Here is a 20,629-nt window from a genome sequence, read left to right on the forward strand (position 1 = left end):
CTTTATGACATTGGACAACTTTCTTGTTTGTCATTTTTTGTGCCAGTTTGGCTTGAACCCTTTTCGCCCCTTTGTGTGTGTGTTCATGCACATCCTGTAAGTCAGTGGTTCCCAACCTTTTTTGTGCCGTGTACCCCTTGAGCTGTTTTGCCATGCCAAGTGTACCCCCTGACAGCGTGTTGATCATTCTCCCAAATTTGTTCCATTGATCTCATTCAACTTTTACTATCCAACACAACTGATTATTAAATTAAAACAATATAAAATTAAAATCGTTTTGAATGACTCCCCTTTAATACAAATAGCTATACACTTATTGAGAATGAACAAAATATTATATATAGCCTATATAGAGATAGATATATTCAGACTCACACAGTAACAGTTTCAACTATTTTTATTTAGTCACTTGGCACCTTTAAAAAGACACCTGAGCTAGTTTGTCTTTCATAAGCTTTGACAGTTCTGGGGACAGCTGTTACCAGGCAAAATATCACACATAAGATAAGTAGATCCAAAAAGCAAAAGTTCAAATCAGTGCACATCACACAAAAATAGCACACAAAAATAGCACACATATTAGATCCAAAAGGCAAAAGTCCAGTGCACATTTCCCAGTTCAGGATATTCCCTTTCAACCTCATAGTAAAACACTGCCAAGAATGAAGACAACTGAATATTAAACTAAAATCATTTGAATGACAAAACTCTTATGATTCAGTTATTTGGCAGCTTTAATGAGACACCTGAGCTTGTTTGTCTTTCATAAGCTTTGATAGTTCTGGGGGCAGTGTGGCAACAGCTGTTACCAGACTGTTCTCCACATTCAGTCTGTTCCTCTGCTTGTTTTTGATGTGGGTCAGAGCTGAGAAGGTCACCTCACACATATAAGTAGATCCAAAAGGCAAAAGTTCATTCAGTGCACATTTCCCCAGCTCAGGATATTCCTTTTCAACATCACACCAAAACTCTGTCAATGACTTTTCAGCATGTGCCATCTTCAGCCCACGATCAGAGGACATGTTAGGGCTGCTCGATTATGGCAAAAATCATAATCACGATTATTTTGATTGATATTGAGATCACGATTATTTAACACGATTACTCATTGACATTGAGAACATCATGAATTTATTGAACATTTACACTGCCTTTTTATTTAACATTGGATGTCTTTGGATTTTAGATATAATTGAAAATAAATAAGTGAAAATAAATAATAAAAGTGCAAAGATTTAGAAATAAAATAAAAACTAAAATAAATATACAGTATAGGCCTACTATGTTGCAGTGAACTGCCACAACCAACTGCAAGTATTAATCTACATTCAATATGTTGGTAAACATGAACTAGTAGTCCTTAAACCTCAAAACTAACCAAATGAGAACACTAGTAACGTTCGTTTACATTACATTAAATTACTTATTTGGCAGATGCTTTTATCCAAAGCGACTTACGTCGTTTAGGTTCATAATAGGCTATTGTTAATGTTTATCTGTGAGCTCGTTAGCTGTTGAATATGCGGTCGCATTGTAAAGAGTGTCCTGAATCGATGACTGTATGCGGTGGCAGTAACTACATGGGGCTTTGTATTTTTGTTCGTTTGGCGTTTATTGCTTGGTCATAGACCACTTTGTGAGTGGATTTCAAGTGATAGGTTGTGTTGCGAGGTGCTGCCACGACCGCGGCGCGCATATCTTGCACTGTTTGTTCCAAGTCTGTGGCTGTGATTGACAGGTGGGTCAAAACTCGCATCGCAATTCCGTGCTGTATATTCGCATCGCTCTTGATGTGTGGACCTTTAAACTCGGCGAAACCATAGTGTTTCCACCTCACATACGTTGTTTTACCTCTCCTCTCGACCAGCGGCTCTCTTTCTGTGACTTCTCTCATCTTATTCTTGTGCTACCACGGAAATAAGCGGGGAGGAGGAACGTGCAGTGGCTCTCTGTTCACATGACAGTCATTCCCAACTCGAGCGGTGTGTGTGTGTGTTTTGGGCTTTGGGGGAGGGGCCGAGCACACCGCTGCAAAGGAAAGGGTGCGCTCGATTTACAACACAAGACAGAACGAGAGTGACAAGAGCCGCAAAATCGTATTAATCCTCAATCTTTCCGCGTACCCCCTGCAATGTGCTCGCGTACCCCTAGGGGTCCGCGTACCCCCGGTTGGGAAACACTGCTGTAAGTTACCAATGGCCCCATTTCCACCGCTGTTATTAGCGCGGCCCCGCCCGGCTCGACTCGCTTTTTTGTATCATTCCACCGGTCAAAAACCGGGACAGTCGGGGTTGAGTCGTGCTAGTTTTAGTTCCTGCTTTGTCGAGGTTCCAGCTCGTCCCATACGGTGACGTGAGAACACTGCAGACGACTGAATGGTCACGCCGAATCGTGTTTATTGTTGTCTGGATACTGTCAATGCTGGATACTAGTTTAGTGGGCTTCTCTTCTGTTTCCAGCAGTCTTTTGTGTTGCTGCCTTCTGCTCTGGTGAAATAAAATCGACCTCCTTGCTCAGCCTTAACATGACGGTGGTTTTCAATTGTTTTGAGAGAGAAAAGTCTGCTGCTCTCGGGAAGCCCTTGCAGGCTACGGCTCCGCTAGGCCGGAGCGGGGGCTCCGCCAGGCCGGAGCGGGGGCTCCGCTAGGCCGGAGCGGGGCCTCCAGCGGGGGCTCCAGCGGAGCTGCTAGGCCGGACCGGGGGCTCCAGCGGAGCCGCTAGGCCGGAGCGGGGCCTCCAGCGGAGCCGCGGGGTTTCCTGCCGAGTGGCCGGGCTGCTGGCGTCTCTTCTCCCCATATCGTGTCCTCCGCGCAGCGCAGGCATGTAAACAACAACAAATAAAGACATGTCCATTCTCCTAGCCGATGGTCTCATCCGTTCATGTAGGTCATATAGAGGCACCAGTATTTCATAACCATTTAAAAAAATCCACTCATTTTCCATCTCCAGTTTGTGAAAAGTCAGTGTGTTCATTTTAACGTTATACAAATGGAGGGCGGAGGGCAGATATGCGGTCACTATGACGACCAGTTGTGGGCGGAGGCGAGTAAACTTGCGGTGGGAGCAAACAGTGTACCAGGTCAATTCGAGTAAGGCCAAGTAAGATTAGAGCCATACTGTGCTGTTATGTGTGGTGGAAATGAGCCACAAGTGCCTACAGTGTTTCCTGTCTTTATCTCACCCACATGTCTCTACAAGGATTACTTCTGCCCATGGCTCTACTTCAAAGCTGTGTGTGGGGGTGTGTGTGTGCTTGACTGTGTTTATCTTTCAAAGGAACGAGATATAGCTATAGAGTTCAAAGTGAAACTCAAACGGTTATGTTGTTCATCTTTGTATTTCAGTTGTGCTGTCCAGTGATGATGAAGAGGGCAGTGATGTTCCTCAGCTCCACAGCCCACAGGTCAGTGTGGCAGAGATGGCCAGTCAGAGCATACAGGAAGCTTTGGCCGAACAGGAAGTTTCTAGAAATATGCACTCGCACCATATCTTTACAGAATACACGCACGCACACTAGATTTTGCGTGAATTTGACCACAGTCCAATCGCCACCCTTTGACATCGTCAATGCACGATGTCACCCTCCCCACCACCCAAGCCTAGTTTTGGATGCAAGGTGGTGCGGCATGTGAAGAATGAGGAAAAAAAGACGAGATGAGACAGATCAAAGGACAAGCGACAATGACAACAGATTTGTCATTAAAGATTTTAATAACAAGGCTCATTGCAGACACCAGAAACATGTTTAACAGTAGCAGCATTTATTCACTAATAGTCTGAAGAACACACACTCAGTCACACTGCTGCGTCACATCTCTGCTCTCAGGCAGCAGCCACACGCGGAGGAAAATCAATCGACATTTCAGCCATTGTTGGCAATACGATCCGATCGCCAATCGGCACAACCCTAATGCACACACACACACACACACACACACACACACACTCACTCACTCACTCTCCATCTCTCTCTGTGGGATTACATGATAAAAGATAATATCACAATGGTTGAAAAGCCTCACAAAGGCTTTGTTTTGCCAACAATTCTGACATCATAAAAGGGAGGAAGAATCCATCTCGCAAAGGGATCATTGATTGTTTCACTTAGTACATCACACATAAAAACATCGACCTCACAAAGGTTTCTAAATTGAGTTGAGTTTATGCCGAGATTACCCTGACACCCACAAAGGGTGTTTTAGGGATAACAGTGCTGCAGGGGCCTAGGGTTTTACATAACACACCCCAGGGGGCCAGAATTACCACCTGTTCACCGAAGTGAGAACTTAACTGCTGTGTATTCTCCAGACACAGTTTACATCTATTCTAAACAACCATTTCAGTCAGTATTTTAGTTAGAAAAAATATCCAATGCACATGCTACCTACCCTATTTGCATTGTTTTCCTCAAATGGTGTGTGTTGCAGGTGGTGGAGCTATTGGTTGAAGACATGCCTGGTCCAGAGGATGCATTGGGATCTGACTATGGCTTCCTGCCCATCTCATCCTCAAATCTGTTCGTGGGCTTCTCTGCTCTGCACTGTGGGGGTTACCAGGCAGAGGCTAGCGGAGACATCATGGTAACCTGGAGAAAGTCACCCAGCGCATTTTTCTGACCGTGTCACAAGTAGTAGCGGTATCACCACTACAGGACAAAGTTTGTTTGACAAAGTGTAATGCAATTCCTCTTCCTCCTTACAGATAGCAGACCAAAGAGTCGTCATACCATTGAAAGGTAACGTTGTGAATACTTTTGCAACCAGTTGGTGACATTCTAAAATAACTACTGTTAAGAGAGATCCGGCCGGGGTCTTGGAGCCCGGAGTGTAGCAGACCTCACGGAGGGGCTTTTGAGCCCCCCGCCACACATAAGTATGGAGAACCAACCTTCTCCTCTGGTAGGAATGAGCTTGCATTGTCTCAGGCACACTCGTTAGAGGATGATGGAGGTGCCGCCGCCTCGCCCGCTCATGACCTGGATCGTCTGGTCTATGAGCACCTCCGGCTGTCTCGTCTTGGCCTAGGTGTCGGCCTGGGGTATCACCCCGAGGAGAGCTATATAGCCTATTCATAGCTTTCAAGGGGCGTTACGTGCTGCCGGGAACGCCCACCTGACGGTCAAAAAAAAAACTTGTTCATTCCGCTGCCCGCCGAGTTGACTAGTTTCTCACGCTGTGTTTGTTCAGCCAAAATGCCGGATACCTGTTGTGCTATCGGTTGCACTAACCGACGAGGAGACACGCCTGGCTTGTGCTTTTACAGAATCCCGTCGGAGAAAGAAAACTCAGAAAGGAGGAGGTTGTGGATTTGTGCGATTAGACGTGGTTCAGTCGCTGGGGAGGGCAAATGGCTTTTTTTTCTACCATCAAAGTACACACGTCTTTGCGGCCAACATTTCATCAAAGGTAAGCTCAAGTAACGTTACAATAATGATTAATACCCCGTTAACGTTACTTGAGCTTACCTTTGATGAAATGTTGGCCGCAAAGACGTGTGTACTTTGATGGTAGAATCGCACAAATCCACAACCTCCTCCTTTCTGAGTTTTCTTTCTCCGACGGGATTCTGTAAAAGCGCAAGCCAGGCGTGTCTCCTCGTCGGTTAGTGCAACCGATAGCACAACAGGTATCCGGCATTTTGGCTGAACAAACACAGCGTGAGAAACTAGTCGACTCGGCGGGCAGCGGTATGAACAAGTTTTTTTTTGACCGTCAGGTGGGCGTTCCCGGCAGCACGTAACGCCCCTTGAAAGCTATGAATATAGCTCGTCCATAGAATCATCACTCTGTATGGGACATAAGGCTTGTTCCCTGGCACGCACCGATCGACACCAGGAGTCCGTGTCCCAGTCGTACTCCTCATCTCTGTCATGGAGCTGACGTCCGCTTCTGTACCTGCTTGATCGTCGAGCTAGATCTTCTCGACGTGGATCACTGGGATGCGGCAAACGTCAAAACGTGGCTTGCACTAGTGTGTTTTGGTTGATATCGCCTTCACTGGCATTGCGTATGACATCACTGCTGATGTCATAACATCTCAGCTCTGATGATGTCATATTGTCGTCTGGTTGGTTATGACGTCATCATCGGTCGGAAACGTCACATGTCATAGGTCCCATTGTGATGTCATCGGTGATGATGTCATCACTCTCGATAGATCCAGGAATAGTTTCCAGGGAACTGGCTGTACCCAGAGGCCCAGAATGTCCCTGGGGGTGGCCATCCAGTCCCGAATCTGCATCGGCGCGGGACCTTTCCAACAACCACACTAAAGTAAAGTGTCTGATTGGTTCCCAGTGAATTGTCTAAACATCATCCATCCTCATAAAAGGTTAAGGTTACTTTGTCTCCCATCGGAGAAAATGGTGTTGGATTAAGGGAACACCTGCATCGAACCAGACATCACAATAAAAACACATTAAATATGAATACATGTGCCTGAGATAAAACGACCAAGCAAATTAGTCACAGACATTCACACTGTTAAAACGTACAAAGATTCAAGCAAGGCATACGTCTCAGTACATAAATTACAAGCAACGCATCTCACCTTACATTCTAACAAGCAAATAAGCGTTACCTTAGTTAGTCAGTTATCTTAGAGCCCGTTATCTTAGGCCATGTTCAGACTGGCAGGCCAAATCCGATTTGTGACCTTTAAATGACCTATAATGATTCTATCCAGATTGGTTTTATGAGTCTGAACAGCAACAACTCTGATTTGTGTCAGTTGTCCCAAACCACATATGGAGGTAGTTTCAAATGTGATTCCAATCTGCTTTCGACTGATGTGTCTTCAGTGCGGTCGCGCAGCGCGGCTTGAGAGAGAAGAGAAGAGGAGAGGGGGCAAACACGGAGGAAAACAAAAATATTGTTCCATGGAAAGAAGATTAAATAACCCAAGTCTTTTGGCACTTTGGGGGGAGGCTTCTGTACAAGTAAAGCTGGAAGGAAGCTACCGGAACAAGGGGATTTTTGGAGAGATATCTCACGGGCCACGACGGCATGGTAGAATGTGGTTTCCGTAGGTCGTACCTGCAGTGCCAAAGAAAAAGAAAAAACCTGAAAACGAAATTAAAAATGACAATAACAAAAGTGGGTCATTTATGACTTGCTAGACAAGATACTTGGCGACAAGCCAAGTGTTTGTCCCTTGAATGTTCTCGACAACTCTGCAGAGTCTGGCGGTGGCGTTAACGTTGAAGAACTCGCTGTGGATACCACAACAAATGGTACATTCATATATTATCATAATATTATAACCACTAACATAAAGTTGACGTTATCATTTTGTAATGACGAGGGGTGTAGTGGAGGACGCCTACGTCGTTACCATAACAACCCATGCAGATAGGCTGGTTGTGTCTGGACACACAGATACGACTTGATCACTTGCCCAAATCAGATTTGTGACAGTGCGTACACTCTCCCAAATCAGGTTTGGGAAACCAATCAAAAATCTGACTTTAGAAACAAATCGGATTTGCCTGCAGTCTGAACATGGCCTTAGAGCCTCCTCTTTCTGTTCTCCAGGTGTTTCCCATTAATAAGTTTAACTGACAGGCGACGAATTAATGTTTATAACAATTGCACTTACACAAAGGGCCCTCCTTCCAGAATTCATTAGCACATACTCAGAATTCAACACATGAGAAGGGTCGGGTAAAATTATGTTGGCCTGCCGAATTTTGGACTATTCAAAAATGTCTTGGGGGTGGGGCATCTGGTGAAGAGGTAAAAGCAGTCTCCAACCACCGTGGAGACCCGGGTTCAATTCCTGGTAGCGGTACTTCCGGATTGGTCAGATGTTGGGGTACTGTAGACTGGGGGGCAGTGGTGGCCCAATGGTTAGAGAAACGAGCTTGTGACCGGAAGGTTGTCGGTTCAATCCCCGGGACCGGCAGGATAAATCTGGGTGGGGAAAGTGAAAAGGCAGCGCTTGTGCTCTCAGTGAGACTCCCCCTGTATAAATAAAGGTAAAAAAAAAAATGTTCGTGAAGACACAATTGGCTGTGTCTGCGGGTGGGAAGCCGGTGGGGAATGAGTCCTTGTTGCTGCACTAGTGCCTGTTCGGGTCAGTTGTGGGGGATGTTCGGGGGGGATCCTCCCACGCGCTACGTCCTGCCGGTCAAACTCCTCGCTGTCAGGTGAAAAGCGTCTGGCGACTGCACATCATGTATTGGAGGAAGCATGTGCTAGTCTACAGTACAGCTCTCCCCAGATCAGCAGAGGGGGTGGTGCAACAACCGAGACAGCAAGGGTAATTGGCGAAGTAAAATTGGGGAGAAAATAGGAGAAAAATCATGCGTATTCCCATAATCTTCCCTGGCGTCTTAACCAGACTGAATATTTGAGCTTTAACCTTGACCGTTGACCCTGACCGAGCTGGTAATACATCATCTAAGATGGACTATAGTAGGTCTGTAAAAAAATTAACATTCCTGCAGGGGACGCTGATGGAGTCTTACACACTAGATGCTTGTCAACCTGTTTGATCTGATAAATAAAATGAGTAATACCATTTAATTAAGAAAAAAGTATTCACCTTCATCTGAACTAAAAGCAGGGTGTGTGGATGAATAGTATTAAAAGCAGAACAAAAAGCAATAAAAAGCAGTTGACTTTTTAAAGTGCTTCAAGACAAGGTGCAGTATTGTGGCCATTGCGTCAAATGAAAAGTAAAATTATTAAACCCAAAAGAAAATATTTGTTGACCAGTTTGTCAGATCACAATGTTTGCACCTAGATAAGCCCCCTGTGGCCTGTCTGCGACCTTTGGCGTGGGTTGTGTAAACTCTGACCTTGTAGGACTGCATCTCACCTTGTTTTGCTCTTCAGTCTGCACACCCATCCCCTCAGACTGACAGAGACTCGGCTTAGTGGTCTATTTCAACTAGTAAACTGTTTGTATGTGTTCCTGGATTAGACCTTCACAGCTTTGAGCCTGTGAAATCACCCCCATGTAGGGAGCTAAGGTGGTTATTCTATGAGGTCGGTGGCCTCTGTGTGAATATGAAATGCATGTTTGTTTATGACAATAAGAATGAGAATCAGCTTTATTGGCAAAGTGTGTGTGCGCATCATTGACAGTAAATATAGTGCGCATACAAGGAAATTGGCTCTGTTTTGCTTGACGCTCAATGTACTCACACACTGTGTACAAGAAAATATACTGAATACTGACTCATAAACAGAATTTTGTAATAAATATTTCGTTTTGAAAATGAATTACTTGCACCAAGTGAAGTCCTTGAAAATGAAAAAAAAAAGTTGTTGGAAAAAGTGCTTGAAAGTCCTTGAATCTCACTTTGTAGTGTCTGTATGAACCCTGCACACACAAAAAGGATGCTCAGGCTAAAACAAAGGATAATAATTAAACATTTACAATAACTACTTTATACAATACAATAATGAGTGTGTGAAAAAGCGTCTATTTAGAATACGTGTATATGAAAGGAATGTATGTACAGTATATATATATAAATAAGCTACATGTATAAACACTCGTACAGATATATGATCTAGTATTGCAGTTATTTACCGTTCAATGTAAACGAGACTGAGTCAGATATTGCACAGATAGGTTTTCAAAAACAGAATTTAAAAGGTCTGTTATGGAAAAACGAGTCAATGTTCTGGTACGACGCCATGAGTTGTTAGGCTGACCTGGTGTTTTCTTGTCCTCAGACACTAGCGGCCAGGTGGTGATGATGTTGACCCTGGAGCGCACGGAGCTGCGGAGGTACAGTGTGTGGGAGCAGCAGGAGCTGCAGGCCCGGGGGCTGGGCTACAAGGGCAAGAAGCAGCCTCCCCCCAGCGCTCTGCTCATGCTGTATGTGTCTGAAACTCAGGCTGCCGCTGTACAGAGGGAGCTCTGCAAGCTGCCAGGCACACAGCATGCTACCACAGCCACTGGTGAGACTGCTGGAAGGCTCACGGCACAGATGCATGTTCAGAATACGCACCTGAAGTCAAGATGTCCGTCACACATTTGTAAATGCTGTTTGGAGACATGCGTGGCATTCTATCATGTTTGATGCCAAATAGTTAAAATCTCATTGCCATCACTTTTGTGAAGAGCAGTATGTTTATAAAAGACGGAGCTAATAGAGAAGCCGTAATTTATATTGTGATCAAATTGAAGAGCAAAGCAGACAGGTTGTCTTTGAACAAGTGTACCAAATTGCCATTGAAATCTCAGCTTTGCCAAGTATCTACATTTTTCTGGATTAGAGAAAAACAAAAAGTCATTGTATATTTCAGAATTTATTCTCAATCTGGTTAGAGATGCACCGATTGCCATTTTCTTGGCCGATTCCGATTTTTGAATAGTCTGACATGCCGATACCGATTTTGGCCGATTCCGATTTTCTTTCTAAGAACAATAATTGACCGGTTATTTTTTGATGTTTTTTTTTTTTTTTTTTTTACTTTGCTTTAATAGAAAATTAACATTCATGTCACATTTCTTATCATTTGCATGAGGTAGGACGATCTCACTCAAAAACATCTCAAAATAAAAGTGTTCCAGGTTACTGGAAAGAGCTTTTATTTTTTGTGTAAATACAATGAATATAAAACAACCAGTATATCCCACAGTATTTACACATGCATTTACTTTTCCAAAAGAAAAAAGGTGCAACAGAACAGGGGCTCCAGATGGAAAGTAGCCTATGGGCTATGGCTAAATCTGTTACAAAGCATATCTTCCCCTATGGTGTTTAATGTTTTTTTTGTATATGTCCCTGCCAAATAAACGAATAAAAATAAAATAAATAAACGTCAAAATCTTATCCATGGACAAGGAGTTTATAGCCTATAGGTCTGGAGCCCAGAGACCTTCGAAGCCATGTCCACTCTACAGTTGTGGATGGCTGTTATTGAGTAGATGAGGAAATGAGTTTGAGTTGACTCACAGAGTCCATTTTTTTAATCCGCCATTCGAAAAAAAAATCATCTCGCACAGAAAACCTTGCACACTGGTCCGATGCGTTTCATTATTATGTTCGTCGTTCTATTCGCAATACGAAACAAATAGTCCTCTCCTGTATCCACGTTACAACGTGACTGACCGATAGCAACAGGCAGCGGTGATGTGGACTGCAGCTGGTCGGGGAAGGGGGGCCCGGTGACTACGGTGAGGTGAAGCGAGCCGCTCAGACTGGAGTGGAGTGGACTCCAACCTACCCTGCCCCTCCGCAGCTTATTTTCGACTTGCATGTGTGACAAACTGCAAGCTTTGTATCGTCTTCACTGACGGTGAAAAATGTCCACACCGACGAAGACATGCTGTGGCATGTGTGTAGTGGCTGCTTTTGTTTTGGCTGCAACTCATCCGTCTCGGTCTCGCTGCTTTCGGGTGTGCGCACGTCACGTGAAAATCGGCTCACAGAATCGGCTATTTAGAGTGACCGGCGCAGATCACCGGGCGAGGCCGATCACGTGGAAATCGGCCATTTCCGGTCACGTGCCGATCGATCGGTGCATCCCTAAATCTGGTTCTACGTGTCACATTCTCCTTAAGGTAAAAGGGTATGGTTTTTGTTTGTGCAGGCCAGGCCAGCCCCTTCCTTGTGCTGAGTTTGACAGATGATCTGGATACAGTGGAGGGTGCTGTGTTGTGCTCCATCCTGGACATTGACTGTCTCCACAACCTGGCACATCAAGACAAGAGCATTAGCGCTTTGGAGAATATCCACACTCCTGCAATTTCTCTGCACGACAGTCTGGAGCTGATCACAAGCACTGGGCTGGACCCCCAGCTGCTCTCGCTGCTGCTCCAGGACAGCATTGATTTTGGATCTAACACAGACCAGGACGGTCCACATTCAGATGGAGAGGAAAAGAGCGAACCACACATCCAGCTGGAGGTTGAGTCACAGACAGTTTCAATACCAAAGCTGGAGACGGTGCCAGAGCAAGACACAGCTCAGCTCAAACCAGAGGAGCAGGAGGACCTCAAACCAGAGGAGGAGCATGAGGAACTCAAACCAGAGGAGGAGCAGAAAGAAACGGAGAAGGAACCTTCTGCCGAGGTTAGTGTGGGTCATACTCGGTGACTTCCAATGTAAATGTTGTTGGAAATGCTCCTCTGACAATAACTTCTTCCCACAGGAGAGTAAAGACGAGCCAACACCCATATACACGCTCTGCCATCGCAGATCCGGAGGATCCTACTCTGTGTCCCTCTCCAAACCAGACTCCAGCTGGACCAAATTTAAACACCATGGGCTGACCCGCAGGCAAGTAACCTGGATGTAGCCCTCATCCGATTTGAACACTCCTCCAGCCTGGCCGAGCAGGGACTGGCACATAGCCTGGTCATGAACTAGATCTGTTTTTTTAGCAACACATTACAGATATGAATCAAAAATATAGGACTTATTATTTTCCACTTGCCTATGTGCATGATCAGATTCACAGCTACTGTATGGCTGCTCTCAGGGTGGACTGTTAATGCTACATCTGCTACATTGCCAGAGAAAACTGGATTAGTACATGAGGAAGAGGTGATATCTAATAAAGCTAAATAACGCCCAGTAAGTTACAAGAGAAAACCCTGTAAGGCCGGGTGACATAATGGGTGTGGTCTACAAAGTGGGTGTGGGCTGCACATATATGTAGATCCCAAGACCCTTCCTATCAATAGTAGTGTGGTAATAATATGTATTACAGTAGATGGTGGCTGTGCTTATTCAGCAACTCCCCCCTCTCTTCAGTTTGATCCAGTTCCCTCCGCCGCCATTGAAAGGAGGAATCACTGTGACGATGGAGGACCTGCATTGCCTTGACAGTGGACAGTTCCTCAACGATGTCATCATCGATTTCTACCTCAAGTAAGTGATTTATATTTTCAGATTAAGAAGCACCATGTTGACCTCAGTTCCTTGTGAGTTTGTGGAGGAGAGAGTCACTATCAAGCTGACTGTGGTGTGTGTGTGTGTGTGTGTGTGTGTGTGTGTGTGTGTGTGTGAACCAGGTACCTCCACCTGAAGGCTCCTGCTGCTCTCGCCGAGCGCTGCCACATCTTCAGCAGCTTCTTCTACAAGCAGCTGACCCGCAGGGACAATGCCAGTGAGGGCAGCACCAGTGAATCGTAAGTGTTTGCAAAAGTCTGTGTAAAACTGCGTTCACACCGACCTATTAAAGTTTTTCGCTGGCATTGAGTTTACATACAAAGTCAATGCAAACGAGCGATTGAGCGTATATTCGCCCAGGAGAAAAATCGCTGGGCGTCCGAGCGACAGAGACAGAGCGATAGGGAGAAAATACGCTCGTCGCCCCAGATGAAATATCCCAACTCGAGCGAAAATACGCTGGCATCAGTCGCTCGCTGTTCAACGCTGATTGGCTGCCGTGTGAGAGCGAGTCAAGGATCACACTGGCTTGGAACAAACCGCTGGTTTATTGTGTGGCAACAAACCGCATTGACAGGCTGACAGCTGACATGAAGTGAAGTCTGTACTACCGGTATGGAGCTCGCATTAGGAGCACGCTGATAGGCTTTAGCTTGTAAACAATGACGGTGGCTCGTAGTGGACAAACATGACATTGCGTAACGTTATAACCCCCACATGTCCGTCAATTCTTGTGCCTGTTGATGAGCGATTTAAACAGAGCGACAGAGCGATTCCAAAGGGTTGAATCAAGCGACAGAGCGAAAAATAAATATCTTGGTGTGAACACAGCTTAAGTAGTTTCTGTCTGGTGTGTGTGCATGTTTGAAATGCTCTTAACAACTTTGATTTCTGCGTGCACCCAGCGGTCAGAGGCAGAGGCGGCACCAACGGGTGAAGACATGGACACGCCATGTTGACATCTTCAAGAAGGACTTCCTGTTTGTGCCTGTCAATCAGGAGTGAGTGACATGAATGAAGGGCTGTTTGTTTTGCACAAAGACCTGCCCGTAAGATAAGTTAATAACCATTCTGACACATGTGCCTCTTGTCTGTTCCAGGGCTCATTGGTATTTAGTTGTCATTTGCTTCCCTGGCTTGAATGTGCCAAGAATAGAGGGCGTGCAGAAGAGAAAGGTGAACAGCAGGTCAGATGAGGAGGCAGCCCAACGGTGTCAAAGTTCAAATGATGCCCCCAAGGCACCGCCTGTGTCAAATCGCAGTGACACCCCAGACAGACTGACCAAGGCACTGGCTGCGTCAAAGTCCAGTGACACCCCAGACAGACTGTCCAAGGCACCGGCTGCGTCAAAGTCCAGTGACACCCCAGACAGACTGTCCAAGGCACCGGCTGCGTCAAAGTCCAGTGACACCCCAGACAGACTGTCCAAGGCACCGGCTGCGTCAAAGTCCAGTGACACCCCAGACAGACTGACTGGTATGTTTTGATTTAACGGTAGAAGCTTTTGTCATCAGCCTCAAGGTTTCTATACTGAGCTGTACTGAAATACTCAATGTTATTGCTTGTCATTTTAATTGTCTTATATACTTAAAGGGGCACTTACCCCCCCAGATTTCTGGCAAAACGGTATTCTCCTTGATTTGAAAATTCTGCAGGCAAGATGGCCGCTTATAGTCCCTTGTACCCTGGCAGAATTCCTAGCCCATAAACTAACTAATAACTTGGACAATAAGTATGTAACATACAAAATAAAACAAACAGTAATGTCTTCATTTGATGTAGAATGCAGAGGACATGTAACTGGTTCATTAAACTCGCATTCCAGGAATATTGTATTTACCGCACTTGCTTCTAAAGTTAGCATAACTGGTGCGTGCCTCAGAGAGCCTGGTTGTCAAGGAGCCCACTCGCTTTGAGCCAGAACACACTCGATTTGGGGGCGGAAAATGCCAGGATTGGCCAACGCCAGTGCCCAAAACGGTCAAATCAAATAGACCCCTTTCACGGGGGCCATTTTGTGTCGAAAAGGCAGAATAAACACAGGTGCAAGCAAAACACTGAGGGTTTCCAAATTCCAATCATGGAAGTTGGAAACCCTCATTAGTGTTTTGCTTGCACCTGTGTTTACCCTGCCTTTTTGACACAAAATGGCCCCCGTGAGAAGGGTCTATTATCAACAGAGATGCTATGGCCCGCCTCCCAACCCCTCTTTCTTTTTTTTGCATGACTGGCAGTATTTTCAGTGTATCGTTGTAACTATAGCCACGTTATACACAACTAACTAATGCTGGTGGTCCGTATGGAAACAGTGCACTTTAAGCAGTTCTTTGATTCACATCATAATAGTAGCAGTGATGGCGGAGCTGATGTTTCTGGTTGTTTTCCTTATGTGTTTTAGACGATGCTCCGTCGGAGGATTCTACAACAGAGCCCCCAAAAGAGCCCCCACCTGGTCCCCCGGTAGGAAACCACTCTCTTCTACTAAGAATGACAATATTGATTTTGTTCCCCTTAAAGACCATGTCCTTCTCAGTGTTCCCACGGGTCCTTGAAATCCTTTAAAGTTTGTGAATTTGAGTAAACAATCAAGGCCTTGAAAGTTTTTGAAGAATGGGTAATAGAGAGCCGCAGTAACGAGTCCGGAAATCATCGATGCTAACAGCCCTGGTTCTTCACAGTTTTCGCCTATGGGAGTATTGAATGGGTTTTTGGCGCGATGCTTCTAATAATCTCTCTGGGCAACGCTGGCTTAATCAAACGCGAACCAGTGTTTAGTAATATCATCTTCACACACGAGGACCACTTTTACGAGTTTTGAAGCTTTTACGTGCCGTTAAAAGGGCGGCTAGCTAGCAAACGGCTAAATGAGACTACACTCTTGAGTCGATGTCTATAACGTCAATAACGTCACCACTTCAAAGGACGAACACGGAAATTATCTTTCCCTCACCTGGTTCAGCCCCGTTCAGCCCGGGGTAATCAGTGCACATCAACAACAGTCCAGGTTGAGTGCTGACGTGACGTGGAAGCCTATGCAACAGTGTGTAGTTCTGGATTAGCTTAGCTCGAGCTTTTTACTTCTAGGGCTTGCATTTACGCTACAAAACTCATGAAAGTGGTCCTCATGTGTGAAGATTATCCCGCTGAACCTTGGTTCGCGTTTGATTAAACTTGCGTTGCCCAGAGACATTATTTGAAGCATCGCGCCAAAAACCCATTCAAAAATCCCATAGACAGAAACAGTGAAGAACCAGGAAGTTCGGGACTTCCGCATTCTGCCTACAAAAATACGTCATCCCTGCGGCTCTCTATTGAAAGAGCTTCTCTTGATATTTTCTTTACATAACATGTAACACAGCACAGTTGAGAAGTGTTCACACAATTCAAGCCTCTGTCATTTTAATTCTTGTCTGGAGCCGAGCTTGTGTAACGTCCTGCTAGTTCTCATTATAGCGTTGTAAAAGTAATTAACCTTGATCCGTGTCTCCGTGTTGGGTCCTTGAATTTGAGGGAATTGGGCTTGGAAAGTCCCCGATAAGTCCTTTTAAAAAGGTGTGGGAACCCTGCCTTCTGTTTCAGTCTTCATGTTTATCTGAACCCTGCCTTCTGTTTCAGTCTTCATGTTTATCTGAACATTTCCCCCCTTCATTTGTAGAGCTGCACCGAGCAGACCTGCCAGAAGGAGATTGTTTGCAAGAGGTAAGTGCACATGCTATTCCACTGCACTGGTGACCACTTGAGATATGGAATAACCCATGAGATTTCACATAACCCGTCAGATTGTGTCCAAAATTATTGAATACATGATTTCACAATACAATGCAAAACACAATTCAACATGCAACTGACAACATGCTATGCAGAAAAATACAGGGCTTTCTCTCCTTTCAGTGACACAAATTGTTTGCAAATTAATTGTTTGACTTTGTTGTGTATCTACAGAGAACCCTAATGTTTTAACTGCATCACTGAGAAGACTTATCAACACTCTCCCACTAATTATTTCAAGACTTGGAATACAATAGTTGTCTTTTTCTTTAATGTTCTCCAGAGTGAATCTTGCAATTGCATGTCCCCGTTCAAATTAAATGTGGGAAGTGGTTACCAATAAAATATTCAATTAGTATATGCACATTGTAAATAATAGTCTGTGTATGTGATGCTTTGGGCTAGGAATAAACCGTAAAAAGTGGCATTACAGTAATTCAGATGCCTCACGTAAAGGAGTTGTGGAGCTGGGTTTCATTACAGATAATTGTGAGACTGACATTATAGTCATAATTCAGTTGCCAAACAGAGTTCATAAAAGGACAGTGTGAAATACTGTGAAAACCAGGTCTACAGAATGGCTTTATCCTTGAGGGCTCATCTGTCACTTGGCATTTCAAAAATCAATTAATATGAAATTACCCCCTAGAAACCCCCCCCCCGCCCTCCAAATTCATACCATCCTGAACATGGAGTAAAAGTTTTTCAGTTAAAACTTTACTTGGGTTAAAGCAAATACTAATTCAGTACAGTGCCATGGCACATTTATGGTTTTGCAAGCTGCCGTTGCCTAGCTAAAAGCAATTTAAAACAACAGATATTTTACGATACTGCTCAATAAAGAACAGACATGATCTGCAGAGAATTATTTTCTCAAAGCCCTGTAAACTTTGATGGATTTTGAAGCGCACATCTGAACTTGGTTCTTGATGCTCAGTGTCAACAGCACCATGGGGAAGAAGCTGCCACGGATAAACTTTTTAAACCTCTCCTCTCTGTAGGCCCTGTATTCTTATCATGGACTCCCTCAAGATGTCTCTCCATGAGCGCGTTTTCAAACTCTTACGCGAGTAAGTATGCTCCCTTTACTCCACCTGCCTGTGGCGCTGTGTGCGTTTGTAAATGTGTTGTAAGATCCATATTTGTCCCTCAGGTACTTGCAGTCAGAATGGGAGGTCCGTCGAGGCTCGGTAAGGGACTTTGGTAATGAGCAGATGAAAAGCTCACACTGTCAAGTTCCCCTTCAGGACAACAGCAGCGACTGCGGCCTCTACCTACTGCAGTACGTTGAGAGTTTTTTGAAGGTAAATAACTTCAATATCTCATCTTCTGAACTCACTCAGTCTGGCATGTTGATAGAATTTGTATGCCTCCACCGGCGGTAGCCAGGCCGGAGGCATTATGGTTTCGGGTCTGTCTGTCCGACCGATGTTTGTTAACGTGATATCTGAGAAACACCTTGACAGAATCTCATCAAATTTATCTCAAATGTCGACTTGGACTCAAGGATGAACTGATTACATTTTGGTGGTCAAAGGTCAACGTCACTGTGACCTCACGAACGCCATTTTCAAGCTCGGTAACGCCATACCTCAGTAACGCCTTGACAGAATTTCTTCACATTTTGCTCAAACATCAAAGTCTGGACAAACATGGATGTCGACTGCTCACTTGTTGGCGGAGGCATATATCCGCGGTGCAGTCATTCTAGTTAGTCATTATTATAGGTGCGTTCGGACCAGAGGAACTTTTTCATAGTTGTAAGAACTGAACAGTTGGAGGAACTCGCCCCTTTTTATTGTGTTTGCACTGCAGGAACTAGGAACGATCATAGTTCTTAGAACGCCGTTTTGAGGGATTTTTGCTCCTATGTCAGAGTAAGGTACTCCCAGCACAAGAGGAACCTTTTCGAACTTCTGGAAGTGCCCGATGTAGTTTTGGAGCATTCCATTTGTATTGGGAACTAGGGATTTTCCATTTGAGTGACGTCACACCCGAGTTGACCACATTCCAGTGAAACAGTTGGGAAACCAGCCAGGGTTAGCTGTAGCCTGGCTAGCAATTGTTAGCAATAACAGTTGATAATAACAACACATTTTGTGGTATTTTGCATACAAATACCATAGCAACATGTCCACAGATAGAGGTTAGAGTTAGACAGTACTGTGTGTACAGCTGATTTAATAAGACACAAATAAGACAGAAATGCTAATAAGCAGTATTTACTACGACTTGCACTACTGTTGAAGGGCGGATCTACCATATTGGATTTTGAGGTCGGAGCTAGTGAGGCCCGGGGTATGGAATCCAAGGGCAGGTGACATCACATCCTAGTTCACAATACAAATGGAATGCACCTGCTATGCTATCTTGGGGGTGTCCTGGTGGCTCACTCGGTAGAGGTCCTTCTTGCAGCGTCCCAGGTTAGAATCCGACCTGCGGTCATTTGCTGCATGTCCTCCCATCTCTCCCCCTGCCTTCCTGTCTATATTCTGTCCTATCAATAAAATCAAAAATACCCAGTATGTGACAGTATCAACACTAACGTTAACTTGCCTTTTTTTAAGCAAGTACCCAGAACTGTTTAGTCTGAGAGCCCCTTATATTATAATGTTTGATCAATCACGTCAAAGTTTGATGTTTAGATTTCTGCTCAATTGAACATTGTAAGTTCATCACACGTGCGTACACATTCTTGAGATATGTTCTCTCTTCTTTTAGGACCCTGTGGTGCACTTTGACCTCCCTCTACGTCTAGCACGTTGGTTTCCACGACAGCAGGTGCGGAGGAAACGAGACGAGATCAGGGATCTGGTACTTAACCTTTACCGACACCAGAACCTGGAACAGGTCGGCTAGCTACACGAAGCACCTCTGCACCTCAGTGCATCACATTCCTGTAGCCATTATCAACCACTGCTCATACTGAGTGATGAACAATTCAGTTTGGACTGAAAATATTGACTTTTAAATTAGATTCTGTTGTTGTATCATGGTTGGACAAAACATGTTTTGAATAGCCGCAACTTGTTTCCTGTGAGTGAATATGAAGTTATCCAGTCATTTGATTTCCTCAAGTTATGTTAAAGTCAAGAATCATGTTAAAGGCAACATGTAGCTGCACACCCAGGCAGAAATGGTTTGAATTTTGAGTAGAAATGTGAGTTTGCCCACCCCTGACTTTTTACTGATTTACTGTATTTTTGTTCTGCTGCAGATATTTTAGAAAAGCAATTATTTGCATTTATTTTCTACATAAGAGTAGAATCACATGAAAACTAGAAATTGTGAAGATATATATAAGAAAGAAGCAAAATCAATGTGAAACTGTACACATCGGTGGTTTCATTTGGGCTCAGTTGCTTTACTGACATTTGTTATTAGACATTTCAGGTCATACATTCATACTTCATAATAAACACTGATGTTTCTATTCAAAATATCTCTAATTCTACCTTCTTTGCCTACAAAGCTGGTATCAGACCCCCTCAGTATACTGGTAGCTTAATTAGGATGTTAGGGTGTAGAAGAATAATGTCACTGTTGGGCGGACACCTTGTATCTCCAAAAACAATTTTTCACAAGGAAGAAAAAAACTTTCACATAGTGTAATAGTAATCATAACATTAATAACCAGTAATATAGCATATTTTGCTGGTCCAAATTACCTGAAACTTTCACAGGCTATTTTTGGGTACCCACTAAATCCATTTATGAAATAAACAGAAAATGGCCAAATTTGGAGATACAAGGTTTCCGCCCGACAGTAGCGATACATAAAAACATGAGTTTAGCATGGAATGTGTGGCTCACTTGGTGTTAGTTGACATTAGAGTCCAGTTCCTGAATTTGTGAACAGGAAACTAAATCACCTTTCTACTAGGGTTACGGTACGGTATGATACATGGGGAACACATTCAGTTGAGATTTTCCCTTGCAATTTCCTCATTGCCTTCCATAACATTTTTACGCCACTGAAACCTCAGCAAGTGAAATCCATCGCT

General features: G+C 44.4%; 1 protein-coding gene across 1 annotated transcript in view; it reads left to right on the forward strand.

The window, feature by feature from the left end:
• Positions 1–20,254, forward strand: part of LOC310777861 (uncharacterized protein) — a 35,299-nt gene extending 15,045 nt beyond the window's left edge. Inside the window, exons 9-23 of the mRNA XM_083638211.1 lie at positions 3,345–3,403; positions 4,428–4,580; positions 4,702–4,735; positions 9,687–9,914; positions 11,553–12,034; positions 12,114–12,241; positions 12,719–12,835; positions 12,979–13,095; positions 13,762–13,857; positions 13,957–14,333; positions 15,256–15,317; positions 16,513–16,556; positions 17,627–17,695; positions 17,779–17,929; positions 19,347–20,254. Coding sequence (XP_083494337.1) covers positions 3,345–3,403; positions 4,428–4,580; positions 4,702–4,735; positions 9,687–9,914; positions 11,553–12,034; positions 12,114–12,241; positions 12,719–12,835; positions 12,979–13,095; positions 13,762–13,857; positions 13,957–14,333; positions 15,256–15,317; positions 16,513–16,556; positions 17,627–17,695; positions 17,779–17,929; positions 19,347–19,484 — 2,255 coding nt within the window. The 3' untranslated portion in view covers positions 19,485–20,254. The remainder of the gene's footprint in view (positions 1–3,344; positions 3,404–4,427; positions 4,581–4,701; positions 4,736–9,686; positions 9,915–11,552; positions 12,035–12,113; positions 12,242–12,718; positions 12,836–12,978; positions 13,096–13,761; positions 13,858–13,956; positions 14,334–15,255; positions 15,318–16,512; positions 16,557–17,626; positions 17,696–17,778; positions 17,930–19,346) is intronic.
• The last annotated feature ends 375 nt before the right edge of the window (positions 20,255–20,629 follow it).

The sequence above is a fragment of the Poromitra crassiceps genome (genome assembly GCF_964638095.1).
Source record: "Poromitra crassiceps genome assembly, chromosome: 6".
Taxonomy (NCBI): domain Eukaryota; kingdom Metazoa; phylum Chordata; class Actinopteri; order Beryciformes; family Melamphaidae; genus Poromitra; species Poromitra crassiceps.